Below are 21,501 nucleotides of genomic sequence, written 5' to 3' on the forward strand. Positions count from 1 at the left end.
TGTTTGTCTTCCTGCACTACTGGGGAGCTGTTTACCAAAGGACGTGTCACCCTAAAGCCAATGAGAAATTGTTTTCTGAAGCTCATCCTCAAGTCCTCTTAATAGGTTCTCCATCCCTGATGTAAGGCCCGCTTGCACTATACATTTAAAGCAGCATCATACCAGTTTTAGCAGTCATGGCTTCTGCTAAAGAATTATGGGAACTGTAGTGCTGAGAGGTGTTAAGCGACTCACACCACCTCAAATTCTTCTCTCAGAGTTCCAGTCCCCAGAGTTCCTTGGGAAGAGGGAATGACTGTGAAACCACTTTGGGAATTGTCGCTCTGTGAGGGGTATAGGTGGTCTCCTAACAACTCTCAGGACCCTTAGGAAACTATAGCTCCCAGAATTAATTTAGGGAATCCACGACTGCTGAAAGTTATATGATACTGCTTTAAATGCATAGTACAGATGGGGCCCTCGATGATACTCAGCAAGACAAACAAAATATTTGATTTGCTGTAAGGCAGCCCCCTGTGATCATAAGCCTATTTTCAACTCAATTTCAAATACTTCTGATTCTCCCCCAAGTCCCTTTTCTTGGGGCAACTGCACTAAAAAAGACAGAAGGGCTAACAGAGAATAATATCAGCAGAATACTCAGTGCTCTTTTTTCTGACTTTGCAACAAGATAGGAGATGGTCGCTGGGGAAAAAAATGGGGAACTCTTGTTTACCCAGCTGGTGTAGGAGCTTCTAGTGTACCCAGTGAAGTTTATTTAATACTAGTTAATGTTTCCTATCAGGAGCCAGCAGAGAAGAAATAACAGCGCACTGGGACTGGCTAGAGCAGAATGTGATGACGACTCTCTCTGTGTTCGATTCCAGTGAGGACATCACCAGCTTTGTGCATGGGAAGATCAGAGTACGTTAGAAGCTGGTTCGAAGCAACTTTGGGACTCTTGTACCCAGTATTAGGGCTGGGCGATATATCATCCAAAACGACTTTAAAATCCACATCGTGATAACAGTTTCATAATTTTTGACCGGGCAATATATTTCAAATCATGATGTGCGTGTTTGTGTGCTATGCAAAAATCACAGTGTGGGGAAAACCATGAAGCCAGCCAATGCTTCTCTTGATTCCTGCAACACCTGTTAACTCTGCTGGCTTAGCTCTCCCCTGCCTCATGGAGGGGGCAGTGGCACCAGCAAAAATCACAATATGGGAGCGGGGGACAGTGAAGCCAAACAGTGCCTCTACATAGCTCCCTCCTTATTCCACACATTGTAATATATCGGTACATCACAATGTTTTGTTGGTGATATATCAAGATGTTGAAAACCAGGTGTCGCCCAGCTCTACCCAGCATCCAGGGGCCATGGTGGAATGCAGAAATGTTGCAGAGGGGAGGGTGTTGAAAGGCTCTGGGACTGAATCTGGACCTCTAGGGCTTGCTGCTTTTCTGCTCTGACAACACTTCTGGGTAGAGGATAGAGCAGCTATACAAGGGGGGTTCTGAAATAAGCCTACTGCCCATACTTGTTGCTCCGCCTGCTGTTGCCTCTGGCCCCACCCCAAAGCAGTGGCCTGAGGCTCTTGGCTTCAGGGGAGTGACTTGGGTAGATTACCTGGCGTTCAGCACCTCATTCACCTTTTTTTCCTAGGGTTTGATTGCCGAAGAAGGAAAAGGGTCCTTAATAAGAGAGGAGGATCCCGAGAAGTTCCGTGAGGCTCACCTGAAGTTCGGGAAGTGTTTCGGGCTACCTGAACAAGAGAAGCTGGTGACGTACTACTCATGCAGCTACTGGAGAGGCCGGGTGCCCTGTCAAGGATGGCTGTATCTGAGCACCAACTTTCTGAGCTTTTACTCCTTCCTACTGGGAGCTGAAAGTAAGTGGAGTCCTGCCATTCGCCGTGATTCCCTTGCACGGTGGTGGGTTTCAAAATGAGCTTTATGTCTGAAGCTACAAGTGGATTAATTAATATATATATTTAAAATACAATAGTCTATCAAAAAACATAAAATAAAGATAAAGGGAAGTACAGTGGTATCTTGGTTCTCGAACTTAATCCGTTCCGGAAGTCAGTTCCAAAACCAAAGCGTTCCAAAACCAAGGCACACTTTCCCATGGAAAGTAATGCAAAATGGATTAATGTGTTCCAGGCTTTTAAAAACAACCCCTAAAACAGCTATTTAACATGAATTTTACTATCTAACGAGACCATTGATCCATAAAATGAAAGCAATAATCAATGTTCTGTACTATAAAATAAATAAGACAGCATTGTAGATGATAAAAATTAAAATTATTTTTTTTCTTACCTGCACTGATTATAGTCATTGTTTGGATGGGGGGCTTTTATCTATTTCCACAGTCACACAATCAATCAATCATAAAATGAAGAACAAGCCACAGACACAAAAATGAAAAAGCCACACAAACAAAGACGCAAAAAATAGCAAAAAGAAAAGCACCAAATATCACCTCAGAATACTGCAATCAGAAATGGAATGCTTTAATTACTTTGGGGGGTGGGATTTAAATTTGCTGCTTAAGGGTAAAATGGGAGTAAAAAAATTACGATGCGGGGGACTCAAATTTGCTGTGCAACAGTAAAAACGGAAGCTGAGGAGCACGTTTGGCTTCCAGGGCAAAGTTCGAAAACCGGAACACCTACTTCTGGATTTGCAGCATTCGGGTTCTGAGTTGTTCGGGAACTAAGCTGTTTGAAAACCGAGTTACCACTGTAACTGCTTTCTTAAGCAGAAGCGCAGCTTGTAAACCTTGTACCACAAAACAGATCAGTATAATTACACCATAAACTGTAAAAAAGAATGAGCATATTCCATTTTAGAATTCTAATCTGTACCAAGATCCCCTCTGCATTAGCATCTGAGCACATGCAGAAACCGCCTTCTTGACCATTGGACCCACTATTGTAACTCGCCGAGGGTTTGAGGCCCATTGGATACCCTCATCTGGGTTAGCCAACCAGTCAAATCTGTTTCCATATGCCCATTAGGTCTCTGCATTTGGAGCAGAGCTTTTCATTGTGGTTGCCCCGTCTTGTGGGACAGCCTCCCTGTTGAGATACAACAGGTACCCCACTCCTTATAGTTTCTATAGAGACATATTTGTTCTGACAACCTTCTCCAGCTGCTGAATCTACGTCCTGGATATTTGTGCTGTCCTTAAATCTGTTTTCTAGAAGCTGTAGGTTAAACCACAGAGCCTAGGACTTGCCAATCAGAAGGTCGGCGGTTCGAATCCCCCGACGGGGTGAGCTCCCGTTGCTCGGTCCCTGCTCCTGCCAACCTAGCAGTTCGAAAGCACGTCAAAGTGCAAGTAGATAAATAGGTACCACTCCAGCGGGAAGGTAAACGGTGTTTCCGTGTGCTGCTCTGGTACGCCAGAAGTGGCTTAGTCATGCTGGCCACATGACCCGGAAGCTGTACGCCGGCTCCCTCTGCCAATAAAGTGAGATGAGCACCGCAACCCCAGAGTCGGCCATGACTGGACCTAATGGTCAGGGGTCCCTTTACCTTTACCTTAGAAGCTATTTTAAAATCTCATCAACGATGAGAGTGAATGCTGCCCATAGAAAACAATGAAGAAATCAAAATTGGATTGGAGAAATCAGTATGTCCAACCCCAAACTCCTAAAAACAGCTCAATGAGGATTGGGCATTTTCAGGGAGACTGGAATGCCGAATGAACATTGTTGAGGAAGAGGGATTGATCTGTGAATTGTAGCTCTGGGAAGAGAATGGAGGGTCTCCTGACAACTCTCAGCACCCTTGAGAAACTACAGCTCCCAGAATTCTTTGGGAGAAACTATGACCGTTCGAAGGGGCATCATCATCCTTCAAATGTATGATCTGAATGTGGCCAGAAACACCAGGTTGTTAAAGCTGGACGTGTAGAGCTTAAAAAAGGAAATTTAATGCTGTTATGTTTTAAGGCTAATGTGAAGCGGTGGTATCTTTCTGTGGAAACGCAAAGTATTTCATGGGATGCTCCCTTTAGGGTCGAAGGAAAATAGCTGGCCACCGTGAAGCCGAAAGGCATGAACATATTTCTTTTGTTCCCACCTGCAGTAAAACTTGTCATATCCTGGGATGAAATCTCAGTGCTTGAAAAGTCGTCCAACGTCATCCTGACAGAGAGCATCCACGTCTGCTCCCGGGGGGAGGATCACTATTTTTCCATGTTCCTGCACATCACTGAAACGTTCCTTCTCATGGAGCAGCTGGCTCTGTATGCTGTTCGAAGACTCTTTGACAAGGAGACGTTCGATAATGACCCCGTCCTCCATGATCCCCTGCAAATCACTAAGAGGTAATGTGTGTGTGTGTGTGTGTGTGTGTGTGTGTGTGTGTATTATAATAATGAACAAGACCTTCTGCTTCTGCTCGCTTCTAAAGCTGAGCTGGGGATGATATTCTAGTAAGGGGCTGCAACTCATTGGCAGAGCATCTGCTTCGCGAGCAGAAGGTGTTGGGTTCAATCCCCAGCATCTTCAGGTAGGTCTGGGATAGACGCCCTGCCTGAAACCCTACACTGCCAGCCTGTGTAGACCATATCAGCTAGATCAGTGCTTCCCAAACTTGGGTCTCCAGCTGTTTTTGGACTACACCTCCCATCATCCCTATCTAACAGCACCAGTGGTCAAGGATGGTGGGAATTGTAGTCCAAAAAACAGACCCAAGTTTGGGAAATACTGAGCTGTCTGACACTGTATAAAACAGCGTCCTGTGATCTTCCTATGATGGTGATTTTATATTATTTTTGTACACGACCTAGAGATTTACAGGCATTCCACACACACACACACACACACACACACACTCTGACGTGACTTCTATTCGAGTGCAACCACATATATGTGTAGTGGGGTAATAAATGGAATCATACCAGGGTATGGCAGGAGAGCTAGAGAGCCCTTGTGGCTCACGAGGAGACCCTCCCTGGAGCTCAGAAGAGGACTTCATTGAGGGCGAAGGAAGGCCCGAAGAGTCCAGAGGCTCAGTGGGGCTTTGTTTAGGCCACTTAGCCTCCCCACCTAACTTAATTCTGTCCAGATGTGTAATTTTATTATGTAGGGACGTTAGTTTTTAAAAACCTGGCCCCCTGCCCTTGTTTTTTGATCATTTTATTAGGCCTACTGTTTTTGTAAAGCCTCTTTTTGGTGGTGTTTTTTTTTAAAAAAAAATGAATATTTTACAGCATTTTTAAATGCAAACCACTTATAAGTTTGTTTATATTTTTGACTGAACGGTGCTTAAATCTTGCTAAACGAAAGCAAAATAAACACAGGTAACTTGGAAAGAACCATGTTTTCTTCCTGCCTCTGTTTTGCAAGCCAAACATAATTAACCCACCCCACTTCTTTCTTTACCCCGCCCCCTTGTTTTTTCCCCTCCCCAGAGGGCTTGAAAGCAGAGCCCACAGTGAGCAGTTTAATGCCTTCTTCAGGCTGCCGAAGGAGGAGTGTCTGCGGGAAGTGCACGAGTGTTTCTTATGGGTGCCTTTCAGCCACTACAATACTCTGGGGAAAATGTGCATCTCGGAGAACTACGTCTGCTTTGCCAGCCAGGATGGTTGCCTGTGCTGCGTAATCATCCCTCTGAGAGAGGTGAGTCAGGTGGGAGCCAAGGCTAAGCCGCCGCCACCTGCCACTCTGTCGTTAAGTCTGCCTCCCCTTCTAGAGTCAAAGCAACTGCAGTCTAGCGAACATCCAAGTTGAGGGGCTTGTTACTGGGTTTAACTGCTTTTTTTCATCTTATTGTTTTACCAGAAGTTGTGATATTATTATTATTTTAATGCTAGGATCTTAACAACACTTTTGCAGTCCTTTTGAAATCGTTGGCAGGGCAGGGTGGAGACGCACTCAGTAAATCAGACTGGTACTTTCTGGCTCTGGGTGCCAGATGGCCCCATCCTGGTGCACCTCCAAAAGACAAAATAATAGTAGAATTGTAAGGGACTACAAGAGCCATCTAGTCTAACCCCTTACAGTGCAGGACTCTTTTGCCCAACGTGGGGCTTGAACCCACAACCTTGGGATTAAGAGTCTCATGCTATACTGACTGAGCTATGTTCAAGCAGCAAGCCAGCAACTTACATGAGGGTTATGTTCCGGGGATCGTGTCTAAAGCCAAATCCACATATTATCAAAACATTGGATTCAATGGCGGGTGGGATTGCCAAAGTCTTTTTTCCCGTCTCCTTTCTGCTCCCTATTTATTTTATTTTAATATTTTTGCCAAGCACGTAAAGCTGAATGTGCATAAGTCAAATGTGCTTGTGAGTTGTGGGTTTAGACTCTATACATTTAAAGCATATCTCGCCCCTGGCAAAGACTCCTGGGAAGTGTAGTTCACCCCACAGAGAGAGAGCTACAGCAACTTAACAAACTACATCTCCCAGGATTCATTGGGGGAAGCCATGGTTGTTTAAAGCGGTATGATTCTGCTTTGAAAGCAAAATTAAAAGAGGGCGAACCTCCTGGCCTCAGCTGTAGTGTAAGCCCTAGCTGTCCTCAGAGTGAATCAGACTTTTGAAGCCTTAACCTCATGACCAAATTTAGTGAGAACGAGCCTTGTAAGAGTGGAATCTTACTGCCATCTTTGTGCATGCAAACACTTGCAGGTTGTATCAGTCGAGGTGTCTGATCCTGGTAGCAAAGCTGTTAGCATCGCTACCAGAGGGAAGAGAGCCTTCCGTTTTTCCGAAGTTCGGGATTTTGAACAACTGGTGGCAACGCTGAAGAGGAAATGTGATACCACAGCAAGCCAACAGCATAGCATGAGCACAGAGGTAAAGGCTCTGTTTGTCTAATTCATTGCAGGACTCTGGGGTGGGGAGGGCGGTCTTTTATGACGACTGTGTTCATTGGAGACACTATGCTTTTGAACTCCAGTTGCTGGAAAATGAAGGGGAGGAGAGTTTCTCAGGCCTTGCTTGTGGGCCTCCCAAAAATGAGCACCTGGGTTGGCCACTGTGAGAAGAAGACTCTGGGCTAGTTGGGTCATTGAGCTGATCCAACAGAGTTCTCCTTATGTTCCTTTGAGTCAGGGGAGATCAGAAGGTCGGCGGTTCGAATCCCTGCGACGGGGTGAGCTCCTGTTGCTTGGTCCCTGCTCTTGCCAACCTAGCAGTTCGAAAGCACATCAAAGTGCAAGTAGATAAATAGGTACCACTCCGGCAGGAAGATAAACGGCGTTTCCGTGCGCTGCTGTGGTTCGCCAGAAGCAGCTTAGTCATGCTGGCCACATGACCCGGAAGCTGTACGCTGGCTCCCTCGGCCAATAAAGCAAGATGAGCGCCACAACCCCAGAGTCGGTCACGACTGGACCTAACAGTCGGGGTCCCTTTACCTTTAGCAAACTTTTGGGGACCAGGCACATGTTTGCAAACTGAAAGAGCTTGTGGTTAGTTCATATACCACCTAACGCCATAACAGGGGGACTTTTCAGAAGGTTTAGGAGGTCACTCGGAAGTGCGCCTGCTTTTTCTACTTCTCTTAAAACACAGCTCCTGTCGTAAATGCGTTTTTTGCAGGTTGCTGCTGGCTCGAACGCTGAGCCTCTCATGGACTATTTTGAGGGGCAGCCGATGGCAAGCCACAAAGACAACAGCAAGATGGTTAGTACCGAAGCCCTCATGACCGTCTTTCACCCTCAGGATGCGGAGAATCTGGACGCTAAAATGGTAAGAAGGAAAAGCAGCTCCTGTTGTTGGAAATACATCTATTCTATCCCCCCGCACCCCAACTTGTCATTTTTGCTTACTTTGCATTTGGTTTTGTTTTATGCACCTAGAGTTCATCGTTCTTGTGCATGTTCCACCCCTCCCCCTAAATGGGATGTGCAACAAAATGTTGCAGTTGCTGTGTGTTCCTGTTCAGGGAGGCAGCCAGGCAACATCTTCTAGGACACTCCATTCCATCCCACCCAGTTTCCCATCCCTTTCCCCACCCAATCTGTTCTGTTCCCCCTGAATGTGCTCATGACAGAACGTGCTCCGGGACCGATGGCCATCAAACCTCTGTTTAAAAACCTCCAAGGAAGGAGAGTCCACCACCTCTCGTGGGAGTCTGTTCCACTGCCAAACAGCTCTGTCAGAAAGTTTTTCCAAATGTTTAGTCAGAATCTCCTTTCCTGCGACTTGAAGCCATTGGTCCAAAGCAGGAGAAAACAAGCATTCTCCCTCCTCTATGTGACAGCCTTTAAGATATTTGAAGATAGCTCTCATATCGCCTCTCAGTCTCCTCTTTTCCAGGCTAAACATGCCCAGCTCCTTCAAGCGCTCCTCATAAGTCTTAGTTTCCAGACCCTTGACCATCTTGGTTGCCTTCCTCTGCACACATTCCAGCTTGTCAACATCCTTCTTAAATTGTGGTGCCCAGAATTGGACACAGTATTCCAAGTGTGGTCTGACTAAGGCAGAATAAAGTGGAACTATTACTTCCCTTGATCTGGACGCTATACTTCTGTTGATGCAGCCTAGAATAGCATTTGCTTTTTTTGCTGCTGCATCACACTGTTGACTCAATGTTAACCTTGTGGTCCACTAAGACCCCTAGATCTTTTTCACATGTACTGCTAGTACATGATACCTTGCTTTTCTAGTTGAAAGAAAAAATGAAGGAGCAGTCCTGGAACATCCTTTTCGTAGAATGTGGGCGTGGTGTAAGTATGTTTCGGACGAGGAGGACGAGGGACCTGCTTGTCAAAGGGATACCGGAGGTGTTACGAGGAGACCTTTGGCTTCTTTTCTCAGGTACTATCGGTTGTGTTCTCATGGCAGTGCACTGTTGTTGTTATTATATTGCAGTGTTATTTTATTTATTCAGGTCGTATTCCACCCTTCCTCCCAAAGGAGCCCAGGACGGCAGACATCAAAATCTTAAAACAATACAATTAAAAATAAAACAAGGCAATTAAAACCATCTAAAACCTTTTAAAAGCAACCCCGTACCCTAATTTCAAGGTTGCCATCTATGGGCCCATCAAAAGGTTGGGGTGTATAGGAATGCCTTTAAGTTTCCCCCAAAAGCCAGTAGTGAGGGAGACAGGCTTGCCTTGCCAGGGAGGGCATCCCACAAACGGGGAACCTACATTGATATGAATAAATATTTCCTGGGCAGCTTACAAACAAAATAGTATTGAAAATACAATATACAAGGTTGCCTCCAAAGTTAAGGAATCAAGCGTTCTTAATACAGTTGTACCTTGGATCCCTTGGTACTCGAACGTTTTGGCTTCCAAATGTCACAAACACGGAAGTGAGTGTTCCGGTTTGCAATGTTCTTTGGAACCCAAACATCCGAGGGACTTCCAAGGCTTCCGATTGGCTGCAGGAGCTTCCTGCAGCCAATTGGAAGCCACGCTTTGGTTTCTGAACGTTTTGGAAGTCGAACGGACACCCAGAACAGATTCTGTTCGACTTCCAAGGTACTACTGTATTTTTCTTGCTTTTCGGAAGGTTTTCAGTTATGTTATGTTTATCTACATACAGTATTCATTAAAAAAAAAACCCCCACAATGCAGCGAGATTCAGGTAGGTAGCTGTTTTGGTCTGACACAGTCAAAATAAATAAAAAATAATAAAAATTGTCCAGTTGCAGTTTGCAACAATTGTCTGTAAAACTGTCCAATAAAAACCATGTAACGTACTAAACATTAAGGTGTATGTGTGTATATATATAGGCAATACGTATTTAGACAGAATTTAAGCTTGGCATGGGAGGTCTCCTAAAGGCAGTGCAGGGGATCGAGGTGGGGGCACAGAACGGGCAAAGTATATTTTTAGGTGAGCGAGAAATAAAAATAACAGCATATGCTGATGACAGGAATCCAGGAATTGAGGGGTGGGGCAAATAGAGGACGAGCCCCTTGTTTTGGAGGGATGCTTCCCCCCCTGGTCCCCCCCTGGGTATAGCCCCCAAGGGGCTGCAGAGCAGTTAATAGTTTGGTGCTAGCCCAGTTAAAGAGGAGGGTTGGAATGATGGGGGGGGAATTGTGTGACCCACGCAGGAGCACTGCATGTCAGGATCCCAGTTTGAGTAGCACTGGCCTGGGTGGTTTATTCCTAGAAGGCTGCTTAAAATGATCCCTGCTGGTGAGCTTTTGCCAACCTAGTGTTGGCCTGTGCTGGCTGGGAGCTAATGGGAGTTGTAGTTTGGAACGCCTGGAAGGCACCAGGTAGGCAAAGCCTTGAGCCCTTATTCAGACATGGTGGCCGGAATAAGCACACTCGCAGCTTGTTGCAGGGGAAATGCAAATGTCCTCTTCCTGGTTGTTCTGTAACAGTGTGACCTAAACACCTTGGCAGGCGCTGTAAATGACATGGCTACCAACCCTGGCTATTACACTGACATGGTGGAGAGGTCCTTCGGCACCTGCACTTTGGCAACGGATGAAATCGAACGTGATCTGCGCCGCTCCTTGCCCGAGCATCCAGCTTTCCAGAGTGACACGGGCATTTCTGCCCTGAGGAGGGTTCTCACGGCGTACGCCTACAGGAACCCCAAGATTGGATATTGCCAGGTGAGACCTGCCTGTGGCCCCGGCCATCCTTTTATAGTCTCCAAACTGCTAACTTTTCTTTTTCTTCTTCTTCTTTTTAAATTGTTTTGTTTGTTCATAGTCTATGTACAAGTGGGACCTGGAGAAAAAAGGCTGGCAGCAGAGGTTTTGTTTTGTTTAACAAAATAAGTATATACTATTTGACTGTGGGGTTTTAAAAAAACGTTCTAAGGGGGTTGCAAAAATATAAAACAGAGCATTAAAATTCTGTGGTGGGGAGTGGAGAAACAATAGAAAGGTGTATTTGAAGCATTCTAAAGATTATTAAAATCAGCTTAAAAAATAAAACACATGTAACTTCTATATGTCTGGGTAGACTTGCCTGAACAAAAATGTTTCAAGTAGGTGCAGAAAAGACTACAGAGAATGCACCTGCCTGGTATCAATCGGCAGGGAGTTCCAGAGTGTGGGCACCACCGCACAAAGGAAAGGTCAATCTCTTGCTAGTGCAGAAGGAGTATTTTGTGGCGCTTGTAATGGTACCAGTTTCACACTGGTTGCACCTGTCCAGGGATGCTATGCCCCTTTCCATTTCATCCTCCTTCCCCCTCGTTTTCTGTTCTCCTCTCTTAACCAGTTACTTAGCATTCTGTGCCAAAAAAGCATGCTCAGTCCCCACCAAGCTGTTTGTGGTACAAAGCACTTTTTATTTTTATTTTTTGCAAACCTTAGAGTTCCCTTAATCCTGTTAGGGATTATGCTTAGGTTCTTGCTGCTTTTGGCCACGTAAGGAGAATGATTTTTGACACACCCACCTGTCAATCACCTGACATCGCAGTGATGTCAGAATGTAGACACCTGTCATAGTTGGCCAGTGGTGGGTTGTTGGGAGATAACCTGCTCAGCCCTGTGCACAGTGGGAGGCAGTTGGCGCTGTGGTCTAAACCACTGAGCCTCTTGGGCTTGCAGATCGTAAGGTCAGCAGTTTGAATCCCTGCGACGGGGTGAGTTCCTGTTGCTGTGTTCCATGTCCTGCCTACCTAGCAGTTCGAAAGCATACCAACACAAGTAGATCAATAGGTACCACTGCGGCGGGAAGGTAAACAGCATTTCCATGCACTCTGGCACTCGTCACAGTGTCCCGTTGTGCCAGAAGCGGCTTAGTCCTGCTGGCCACATGACTTGGAAAGCTGTCTGTGGACAAACGCTGGCTCCCTCGGCCTGAAAGCAAGATGAGCGCCACAACCCCAGAGTCGCCTTTGACTGGACTTAACCGTCCAGAGGTCCCTTTACCTTTACCTACCTTTACAGTGCTTCCCAAACGCTCAAGAATCAGGTGGTTGTTGTGCATTCGGGAAGTGCCACACTCAGGGCTAAGCAGGCTTTGCAAGGAGTAGAACGAGTCCTCGATGTCCTTTTTACGAAATGACGTACCTCTCTCTCCCTCCTAACACTGCTTACTGTGCTCGATAGGCAATGAACATTCTGACATCAGTGCTGCTCCTTTACGCCAAGGAGGAAGAAGCTTTCTGGCTCCTGGTTGCTGTGTGCGAAAGGATGCTGCCCGATTATTTCAACCGCCGAATTATTGGTACTGCTTCACTTTAATGGTCGCTTTCGCACATGAAAGGAATAGGCAGGAGAACCTGCTGTGCAGTAAGAGTAGATGCCAGCATTTGATTCCCAGTGCATAAGTCCCAATGGCAATAGAGCCTTCCTCTTGGAACGGGCGGTGATGCAGGCAGTTCATATGGAACAGGTCGCAGAGATAGCAGGGTGCCTGCTTAGGGAAGGGGACCCATGGAGCGCTCCTTGTCCAAGGGGCCTCTCAACATCTGGAGCCAGAACTTCATGTTTGGGTTATAGGAATCTGCCCTATATTGAGATGAGGCCACTGGCCCATCCAGATAAGTGCTGCTTCCATAGAGTAGCAGTGACTCTCTGGGCATTTGGACAGTCCCAGTTCTTCCTACCCTCCCTTTCTTCCTTTCTCCCTCCCTTCTTTCCTTCCATTTATAGTGATGTCTTAATTCAAAGGCACCCCAGGCAGTTCACAAATAAATAAAATGTACAGTTGGTCCTGTGTTTTGATGGGGAAGAGGGCATTCAAACCAGAGCTGGTTCTGTTGTTGAGTTTACCTGCCTGTCTCCCATGCTTCTTCCTTCTTACAGGGAAGATTGTGCAGGTTGGCCGTGTGCGTGAGGGGAAAAGATCAGCTGAAGCAGGCCCTGATTTCGATTCTGCTTTCTTCTCTTGCAGGGCTATCATTTTATTGTAGGCCATTTCAAAAAAAAATTTAAGTTGATCTTTCAGTCAACTTAAGTACACTTTCCCGAACACAATCCAGTCATTCCCCTTCTCTTAGAATCATAGAATTGGATGGGACCCCGAGAGTCATCTAGTCCAACCCCCTGCAATGCAGGAATCTCAGCTAAAACATCCATGACAGATGTCCATCCAACCTCTGCTCAAAAACCTCCAAGGAAGGAGAGTCGACCACCTTCTGAGGAACTTGCTGTTGAGCAGCTTTCGCTGTCAGAAAGTTCTTCCTGATGTTTAGTCGGAATCTCATTCCTTCTAATTTGAATCCATTGAAGGGGAGGAATTTCGTAATATGGTGCCCTGTGCAAGACCAAAAATTGATGCCCCACCCATCCAGCCCTCACACCACTTTCCCAAAGCCAGCTAAGTGAGGCACCAGGCTCTGGGAAGAAGGTGTGAGGCTCTGGCAGGGTCCTACCTCCTTCCTAAAGCTGGACAAGTGCTATCTAGGCTTTGGCAAAGAGGCAGAAAAACTCTAGGACTTCTTTTCTGAACTAAGCACTTACTAGGCTTTGGGAAGGAGGCAGGAAGGCCCCCTCTTGTCTCAGTGCCCTGTGCAGGTGTCTTGCCCGGTGCAAGGTGGTTCTTTTAAAATGAAATTCAGAAGTCATACAAAACACAAGTGAGTGAGAAGATTAAAGATTTTATTCTAAACAGCAAGCAATATATACGTACCAAGCAAGCACTTCAATCTGCCACTTGGAAGCCCTCAAGAAGCGGCAAAGTGACTCCCCCAGGTAGCCTCAGTTTGCACGGCCCCATGGCCATCAGTCCATGCACGAGCTTCTCCAAAACTCTGCTCACAACCATCTGATTTATAGCTAGCTAGCAAAACCACAGAGCCTAGGGCTTGCCGATCAGAAGGTTGGCGGTTCGAACCCCCGTGACAGGGTGAGCTCCCATTGCTCGGTCCCAGCTCCTGCCAACCTAGCAGTTCAAAAGCACGTCAAAGTGCAAGTAGATAAATAGGGACCGCTCCAGTGGGAAGGTAAACGGCATTTCCGTGCGCTGCTCTGGTTCACCAGAAGTTGCTTAATCATGCTGGCCACATGACCCGGAAGCTGTACACCGGCTCCCTCGGCCAATAAAGCGAGATGAGCACCGCAACCCCAGAGTCGTCCGCGACTGGACCTAACGTTCAGGGGTACCTTTACCTTTACCTAGCCTGTGTGGCTTGCCTGACTGGCTACATGCAGATCATTCATTAGCCACTCCCTCCCAATGCCTCACTTTCTCTAAACAGTGTCCAACATCAAAGAAGGTACCTAGCACTATCACTTCCTCCCAGCTGATTAGGACATTAAAGGCTGTTCTTCATGCCAGAAATTAACAAGAGACAGGGAGGGGGAAGGAACAGAGGCAGGAAAGGTAACCATGTCAGATTACTAACTCCTCGAAATACAATTTATCTTCCGGATAGATTGCCCATACAGCGGGGTAACTGGTTACGCTGCCCTAAATCCACCTCTGTCCATTGGTGCTCTTCCAGAGCAGGAGAACTCAAGCATGTTCCCTCTTCTGTGTGGAAGCCCTTCAGATATTTGAAGGTGGCTATCATATCTTGCAGGGACGCGGGTGGCGCTGTGGGTTAAACCACAGAGCCTAGGGCTTGCCAATCAGAAGGTTGGTGGTTCGAATCCCCACGGCGGGGTGAGCTCCTGTTGTTCGGTCCCTACTCCTGCCAACCTAGCAGTTCGAATGCACATCAAAAGTGCAAGCAGATAAATAGATACCGCTCTGGCGGGAAAGTAAATGGCGTTTCCATGCGCTGCTCTGGTTCGCCAGAAGCGGCTTAGTCATGCTGGCCACATGACCCAGAAGCTGTATGCCAGCTCCCTCGGCCAATAAAGTGAGATGAGCGCCACAACCCCACAGAGTCGTCCGCGACTGGACCTAATGGTCAGGGGTCCATTTACCTTTCTATCATATCTTGCAGGTGCCTTGGTAGACCAAGCGGTGTTTGAGGAGCTGATCAGGAACTATCTGCCGCAGCTGACGGAGCACATGACAGACATGACGTTCTTCTCCTCCGTCTCCCTGTCCTGGTTCCTCACTCTGTTCATCAGCGTGCTGCCCATTGAGAGCGCGGTCAATGTGGTTGACTGCTTCTTCTACGACGGGATCAAGGCCGTTCTGCAGCTGGGCCTGGCTGTGCTAGATTACAACATGGACAGGCTGCTGACTTGTAAGGATGATGCAGAAGCTGTGACTGTCCTCAACAGGTAATAGAGCCTTTTTTTAAAAAAAAAAAGCCTAAGGTGCTTGACCTGTCAGTGCAGTTCTGTTCATATTGACTCAGAAATAAGTGCTGTTTGGTTCAACTTGTTGCTGCTACTACTACTACTTCCACCAGTAATAATAATTTATTTATATGCTGCCCATCTGACTGGGTTACCCAAGCCACTCTGAGCAGCTTCCAACAAATTAAACACAATACATCAAACATTAAAAACTTCCCAATACAGTGGTACATTGGTTCTCGAACTTAATCCATTCCAGGAGTCCTTTCGAATCCCGAAACTGTTAGAAAACCAAGGCGCGGCTTCCAATTGGCTGCAGGCGCTTCCTGCACTCCAGTGGAAGCCACAGAAGCCTCATCAGATGTTCAGCTTCCGAAAAAACGTTTGCAAACTGGAACACTTACTTCCAGGTTTGTGGCTTTCGGGAGCCGATTTGTTCGTCAACTAAGGCATTTGGGAACCAAGGTACCACTGTACAGGGCTGCCTTCAGATGTCTTCTAAAAGTCAGATAGCTGTTTATTTCCTTGACATCAGGTGGGAGGGTGTTCCACAGGGCGGGCGCCACTACCGAGAAGGCCCTCTGCCTGGTTCCCTGTAACTTGGCTTCTCACAGCGAGGGAACCGCCAAAAGGCCCTCGGAGCTGGACCTCAGTGTCTGGGCTGAATTTATTTACGATTACATTCATAGTCCACCTTCCTTCCAAAAAGTTCAGGATAGCATAGAGGTTCCCTGCTCACCATTTTATCCTTGCGAGGTTAAGTTAGGCTGAGAGATGGTGACTGGCCCAAGGTCATCCAGTGAGCTTTGTGGCTGAGTGAGGATTCAAACCCTTGACTTCCAGGTCCTAGTCCAACATTCTTACCCCCAAAACAACAACAATTGCTATTATTATTATTGAAATTCGTAAACCACCCTTCATCTGAAGATCACAGGGTGACTCACTGCCACCTTAGAAACGACACCACAATGGAATCCAGTGATATAGGATTGTACAGTGGTGCCCCGCAAGACGAATGCCTCGCAAGACGAAAAACCCGCTAGACGAAAGGGTTTTCCGTTTTTCGATGCGCTTCGCAAGACGAATTTCCCTATGGGCTTGCTTCGCAAGACGGAAACGTCTTGCGAGTCTTGAGATTTTCTTCGCTCCCCCCCCCCTTTTTCTAAGCCTCTAATAGCCTTTTAGTCGCTAAGCAGCTAAGCCTTTAATAGCCGCTAAACCGCTAATAGCGCTAATCCGCTAAGCCGCTAATAGGGTTGCTTCGCAAGACAAAAAACCGCTAGACGAAGAGACTCGCAGAACGGATTATTTTCGTCTTGCGAGGCGCCACTGTAACTTGAATACAACTGGAGCAATGTGAATATTTTTCTCTTTTTCAGATTAGGCCTCTGTCTAGGTTCCCCACCCATACCCCGCCACCAGAATTTATAATAACCTTTTGCTTTCTGTTTTAATTGATGAGCAGCACAATGCAGCTTCCAGTCGAAAGCAGCAAAACACAGTAAAAACAGGGTGAAATACATTGTGAAAAAAATGTAGCTCCAGCAGCAGCAAGGCAGTGGAGTTTTGAGAAAATGCTGTGGGTGACAGTCACAAAATGGCTGACATGAGACACATTTTGTGTTGTGTTTGAGGGTGTGTGTGTGTGTGTGTGTGGTGTAACACAAAATGGCTGCCATATCTACAAAGAACAGAAAGAGAGATTGGACTACAAAATGTGCTTCATGGTGGGCCTGGGGGGGGAAGGGCACCTATAACAATAACAACAACAACAACAACAACAACAACAACAACAACAACAACAACATATCCCACCCTCCCCAACCGAAGACAGGCTCAGAGCAGCTAACAACAGTAAAATAATACAGCATCCTAAAATCAATTCATTATAAAATCAGTACAAATAAAATTAATAAAATAAAATTAATGGCAACCATTGGGCTAGAGTTCTGTGAGGATTACCAAAGGGGGGGGGGTCAGGCTGTGCCCTGGCCAAAGGCCTGGTGGAACAGCTCTGTCTTGCAGGCCCTGCGGAAAGATGTCAAGTCCCGCAGGGCCCTAGTCTCTTGTGACAGAGTGTTCCACCAGATCGGAGCCACAGCCGAAAAAGCCCTGGCTCTGGTTGAGGCCAGCCTAACCTCCCTGTGACCCGGGACCTCCAAGATGTTTTTATTTGATGACCGTAATGTCCTCCATGGGACATACCAGGAGAGGCGGTCCTGTAGGTACGAGGGTCCTAGGCTGTATAGGGCTTTAAAGGTCAAAACCAGCACCTTAAACCTGACCCTGTACTCCACCGGGAGCCAGTGCAGCTGGTATAGCACTGGGTGAATGTGATCCTGCGGCGAGGATCCCGTAAGGAGTCTCGCCGCGGCATTCTGCACCCGCTGGAGTTTCTGGGTCAGTCTCAAGGGCAGCCCCATGTAGAGTGAGTTACAGTAATCAAGCCTGGAGGTGACCGTCGCGTGGATCACAGTGGCTAGGTCAGGGCGAGAGACGTAAGGAGCCAACTGATTGTTAAAATTTGTGTACCACCCTTCATCCAAAGATCACTGGGTGGTTCACAACATAAAAATGCAGTATGAAGACACAAAATCACTCGCTCATGGGCAAAACTCTTTACTCCTCTGTTCTGAACAAAAGCGTGGGTGAGTTTTCCCTCCTGGCATCCCGCGGAAAGTGGGCAAACATGAACTGTGGGAAGGAAGAGCAAACCGTCTTTCAGGCACTCTCCATTTTTGAGGAGGTGCTTACTGAGGAATTTCATGGGCGCTATAGGCAGTATTGGCTTGCCCACCCCCAGGCGCTGTGCTGATAACCCCTCCTCAACAAAAAATATAAAATAGCCACAGCTGCACTACTCAACACTAATAAATAAAATAGCAGGTTGGCACATTTATATTATTATTATTATTATTCATGCACAACAAGGTTTTTCTTTGCGGTCTTTTTTTTAAAAAAATAATTACTCATTTCTACTCACTTTTAATTCTCTATGTTTTGTACATGCCCCCCCCCACTCCTTTTTATTTCAAATGAAGGTTTTTTGACAGTGTTACCAACAAGGACAGTCCTCTGCCTCCAGCAGTGCAACAGGCCTCGGGTGCGAATGAAGGCAAGAGCCCTCACCCCAAAGTGGACATCACGGACTTGATTCTAGAGTCAAACGAGGTTCGTAAAGCCATTTGGCTTCAGAGGGGTGGGTGCTGTTTTTTTCTGTTTCCTGCATTGCCTGTTCAACAAGCCACCTCTTGTGGGTAGAATTGTTTTCTCCTTCAAGGTATCTAATAACAGAATGAAAGGGGCCTTAGAGATCTTCATTGGCTCCCAGTACGTTTCTGAGCGCAATTCAAAGTGTTGGTGCTGACCTTTAAAGCCCTAAACAGCCTCGGCCCAGTATACCTGAAGGAGCGTCTCCACCCCCATCATTCAGCCCAGACACTGAGATCCAGCGCCGAGGGCCTTCTGGCGGTTCCCTCATTGCGAGAAGTGAGGCTACAGGGAGCCAGACAGAGGGCCTTCTCGGTAGTGGCCCCCGCCCTGTGGAACGCCCTCCCATCAGATGTCAAAGAGATAAACAACTACCTGATATTCGGAAGACATCTGAAGGCAGCCCTGTTCAGGGAAGTTTTTAATATTTAACACTGTACTGTATTTAACACTTGATTGGGAGCCGCCCAGAGTGGCTGGGGAAACTCAGCCAGATGGGCGGGGTATAAATAAATTATTATTATTATTATTAGTAGTAGTAGTAGTAGTACTACTACTACTAGTAGTAGTAATCTAGCCCCACTGCTCAGCGCAGGCTCTAGGATGCATTCCTAATGGGATAGCCTTCCAGATTCTGCTTAAATACCTCCAGTGAAAGACCCTTCTACTTCCTGGGGCAGAACCTCAGGACTATTTTATTTTACTGCATTTATATCCCAACTTTTCCTCCAAGAAGCTCAGGGTGGAACACATGGTCCTGCCCCTTATTTAATCCCCACAAGAAACCTGTGATGGAGCAATGTATGGAACATCTGCTTTATCTGAATATCTGTTCCGATCAGCCTTTCTCAACCTGTGGGTCCCCAGATGTTGTTGGAGTACAACTCCCATCAGCCCTAGCTAGCAAGGACAGAGCTCAGGGATGATGGGAGTTGTAGTCTAACAACATCTGAGGACCCACAGGTGGAGAACCGCTGTTTCAGATGTAGATGGGTAGTCTGGGGTGAAGCCAAAAGGGTCTCCATTTTTGGATTATATAAATAGGGAGAGTCAAATAAGTACTCATCCCATGACTCCTCGTTATGGTTGGGCTATATAGACACATCTTTAAAACTTGGCAATATATTTAACTGCATCTCAATAATTTGCTTTTTATGCCGGATATGCTATGTATATGGCTCTGTTATTGTTTGTATGGCTATGTGTCAGTTTGTACATATGTTTTATGATAAATCAATTAAAAAACAACCCTGTGAGGTAGGATAGGCTGAGAGGCAGTGACTGATCCAGTGAGCTTCATAGTTGAGTAGGGATTTGAACCCTGGTCTCTCAAGTCCTAGGGACGCGGGTGGCGCTGTGGGTTAAACCACAGAGCCTAGAACTTGCCGATCAGAAGGTTGGCGGTTCGAACCCCCACGACGGGGTGAGCTCCTGTTGCTTGGTCCCTGCTCCTGCCAACCTAGAAGTTCGAAAGCACGACAAAGTGCAAGTAGATAAATAGGTACCGCTCCGGTGGGAAGGTGATCGGCGTTTCCGTGCGCTGCTCTGGTTTGCCAGAACCATTCTGGCCACCTGACCCGGAAGCTGTACGCCAGCTCCCTCGGCCAATAAAGCGAGATGAGCGCTGCAACCCCAGAGTCGGCCACGACTGGACCTAATGGTCAGGGGTCCTTTACCTTTACCTCTCAAGTCCTAGTTGGACATTCTAGCCCCAAAAGTAAACCAGGCTTTATGAGAGCTGGGGGTTCCCTCCCATCTTAGAAACTGCTTCCTGATAGTACAGTTGCTTAAATAATGCAGACATAATCCAGAGAGAAAAGAAATTCTGAGAGCATTTTACTGAGGAAAACTGAACAAAACCTGTACATCATTTGAGGGGAAAGGAACAGAGTGGTTTTGTCTTTCTGACATTAGGCAGTGTACAAAGCTGGGAGACATTTAACCAAACATACAGAGGAAAAGCTCCTGCAGAACTGCACAACCATTCAGGGCACCCACCTCAGTAAACATCAAGGCACTTTGTCTGGTTGCTAAGCAACCCCCCCCCCCTGCGCGCGCCCCCTGGTTAGCCTTCTTACAGATAACAGAATTAACCCTTTAGTTCCAAACAGAATGATACCTGCTATTGCACTTTCAATACTTCCCTGGTAGGGGAGGCTTACCAGTCCTACTGCAGGTCTTGCATCCTGCTGTTCAGGTAGCCAGAATCTTACAGCATCCCAATCCAGTTAGCTCTGCCCCTGGAAGCAGCCTGATAGATTCCTGCTCTTCTCCTAGAAATATGGTGACATCCGGTTTGAGGAAGTAGAAAGCATGAGGCGCCGTAACAGGCTGTATGTCATTCAGACCCTGGAGGTCACTACGAAGCAAAATGTGGTGAGTGAACTGCATGCTCAGATACCTTGAGCTGTGTGGAACAAGAACATTATCCATCTTGTTCATTGTATGGTAACTTCACAATGTGTTCGTCGTAGTTGTCGTCATTTTATTTGCTGGCTGTGCATTATTGCTACAATAATTTGCTTTTTTATTTTAAGAGTACAAGTGGATAGATCTCTGCCTCAAGGGGCTTACAGTCGGAAATCCAATAAGGGAAGCAAAGGGAAACTATGTGGTTATTTCAGCTGCACATGCTTAAACTTAAATCTCATCCACGCTATACATTTAAAGCAGTATCGAACCAGTTTAAACAGTCATGGCCTCCTCCAAAGAAGGCTGGGAACTGTAGCTTGTTAAGGTGCAGGAAATTGTTAGGACACCTCCCTGTTTCCCTCACAGAGCCACGGTTCCCTGGGAAGAGGGGTTGACTGTGAAACCACTATGGGAATTGCAGCTCTGTGAGAGGAACAGGGGTCTCCTAACAACTCTCAGCACCTTTAACACCCTAGGATTCTTTGGGGGAGCCTATTCTTTGGGGGTGGCTATTTAAAGTGGCTTGACTTCTTTAAATGACTCAGGACTGCAATACCTCAAGGACCGCCTCTCTCCATATGAACTGAACCAGACCCTGAGATCATCATCTGAGGCCCTTCTTTATGTGCCTCTTCCACATGAGGTCCACAAGGTGGAAACACAAGAACGGGGCCTTCTCTGCAGTGGCTCCCCGTCTGTGGAATGCTCTCCCCAGGGAGGTTCGCCTGGCGCCTTCATTATACACCTTTAGGCACCTGGCAAAAACGTTCCTCTTCTCCCAGGCCTCTGGCTGATTAAGC

The 21,501-nt window shown here is 46.8% G+C and overlaps 1 protein-coding gene across 3 annotated transcripts in view; it reads left to right on the forward strand.

Moving 5' to 3' along the window:
- The window catches only part of TBC1D8B (TBC1 domain family member 8B), a 50,187-nt gene that overhangs the window by 12,408 nt on the left and 16,278 nt on the right, over window positions 1-21,501 (forward strand). For 2 of the 3 annotated variants that reach the window (XM_080991078.1, XM_080991079.1), the window contains exons 3-13: window positions 1,647-1,872; window positions 4,082-4,322; window positions 5,412-5,619; window positions 6,636-6,803; window positions 7,548-7,697; window positions 8,618-8,768; window positions 10,323-10,537; window positions 11,990-12,107; window positions 14,776-15,061; window positions 18,121-18,250; window positions 20,567-20,665. In XM_080991078.1, the coding sequence (XP_080847204.1) occupies window positions 1,647-1,872; window positions 4,082-4,322; window positions 5,412-5,619; window positions 6,636-6,803; window positions 7,548-7,697; window positions 8,618-8,768; window positions 10,323-10,537; window positions 11,990-12,107; window positions 14,776-15,061; window positions 18,121-18,250; window positions 20,567-20,665 (1,992 nt within the window). Of the gene's footprint in view, window positions 1-784; window positions 904-1,646; window positions 1,873-4,081; window positions 4,323-5,411; window positions 5,620-6,635; window positions 6,804-7,547; window positions 7,698-8,617; window positions 8,769-10,322; window positions 10,538-11,989; window positions 12,108-14,775; window positions 15,062-18,120; window positions 18,251-20,566; window positions 20,666-21,501 lie in introns of all 3 variants that reach the window. The other variant, XM_080991077.1, reaches the window with a different exon arrangement.

This window comes from Podarcis pityusensis, assembly GCF_964106645.2.
Source record: "Podarcis pityusensis genome assembly, chromosome: Z".
Taxonomy (NCBI): domain Eukaryota; kingdom Metazoa; phylum Chordata; class Lepidosauria; order Squamata; family Lacertidae; genus Podarcis; species Podarcis pityusensis.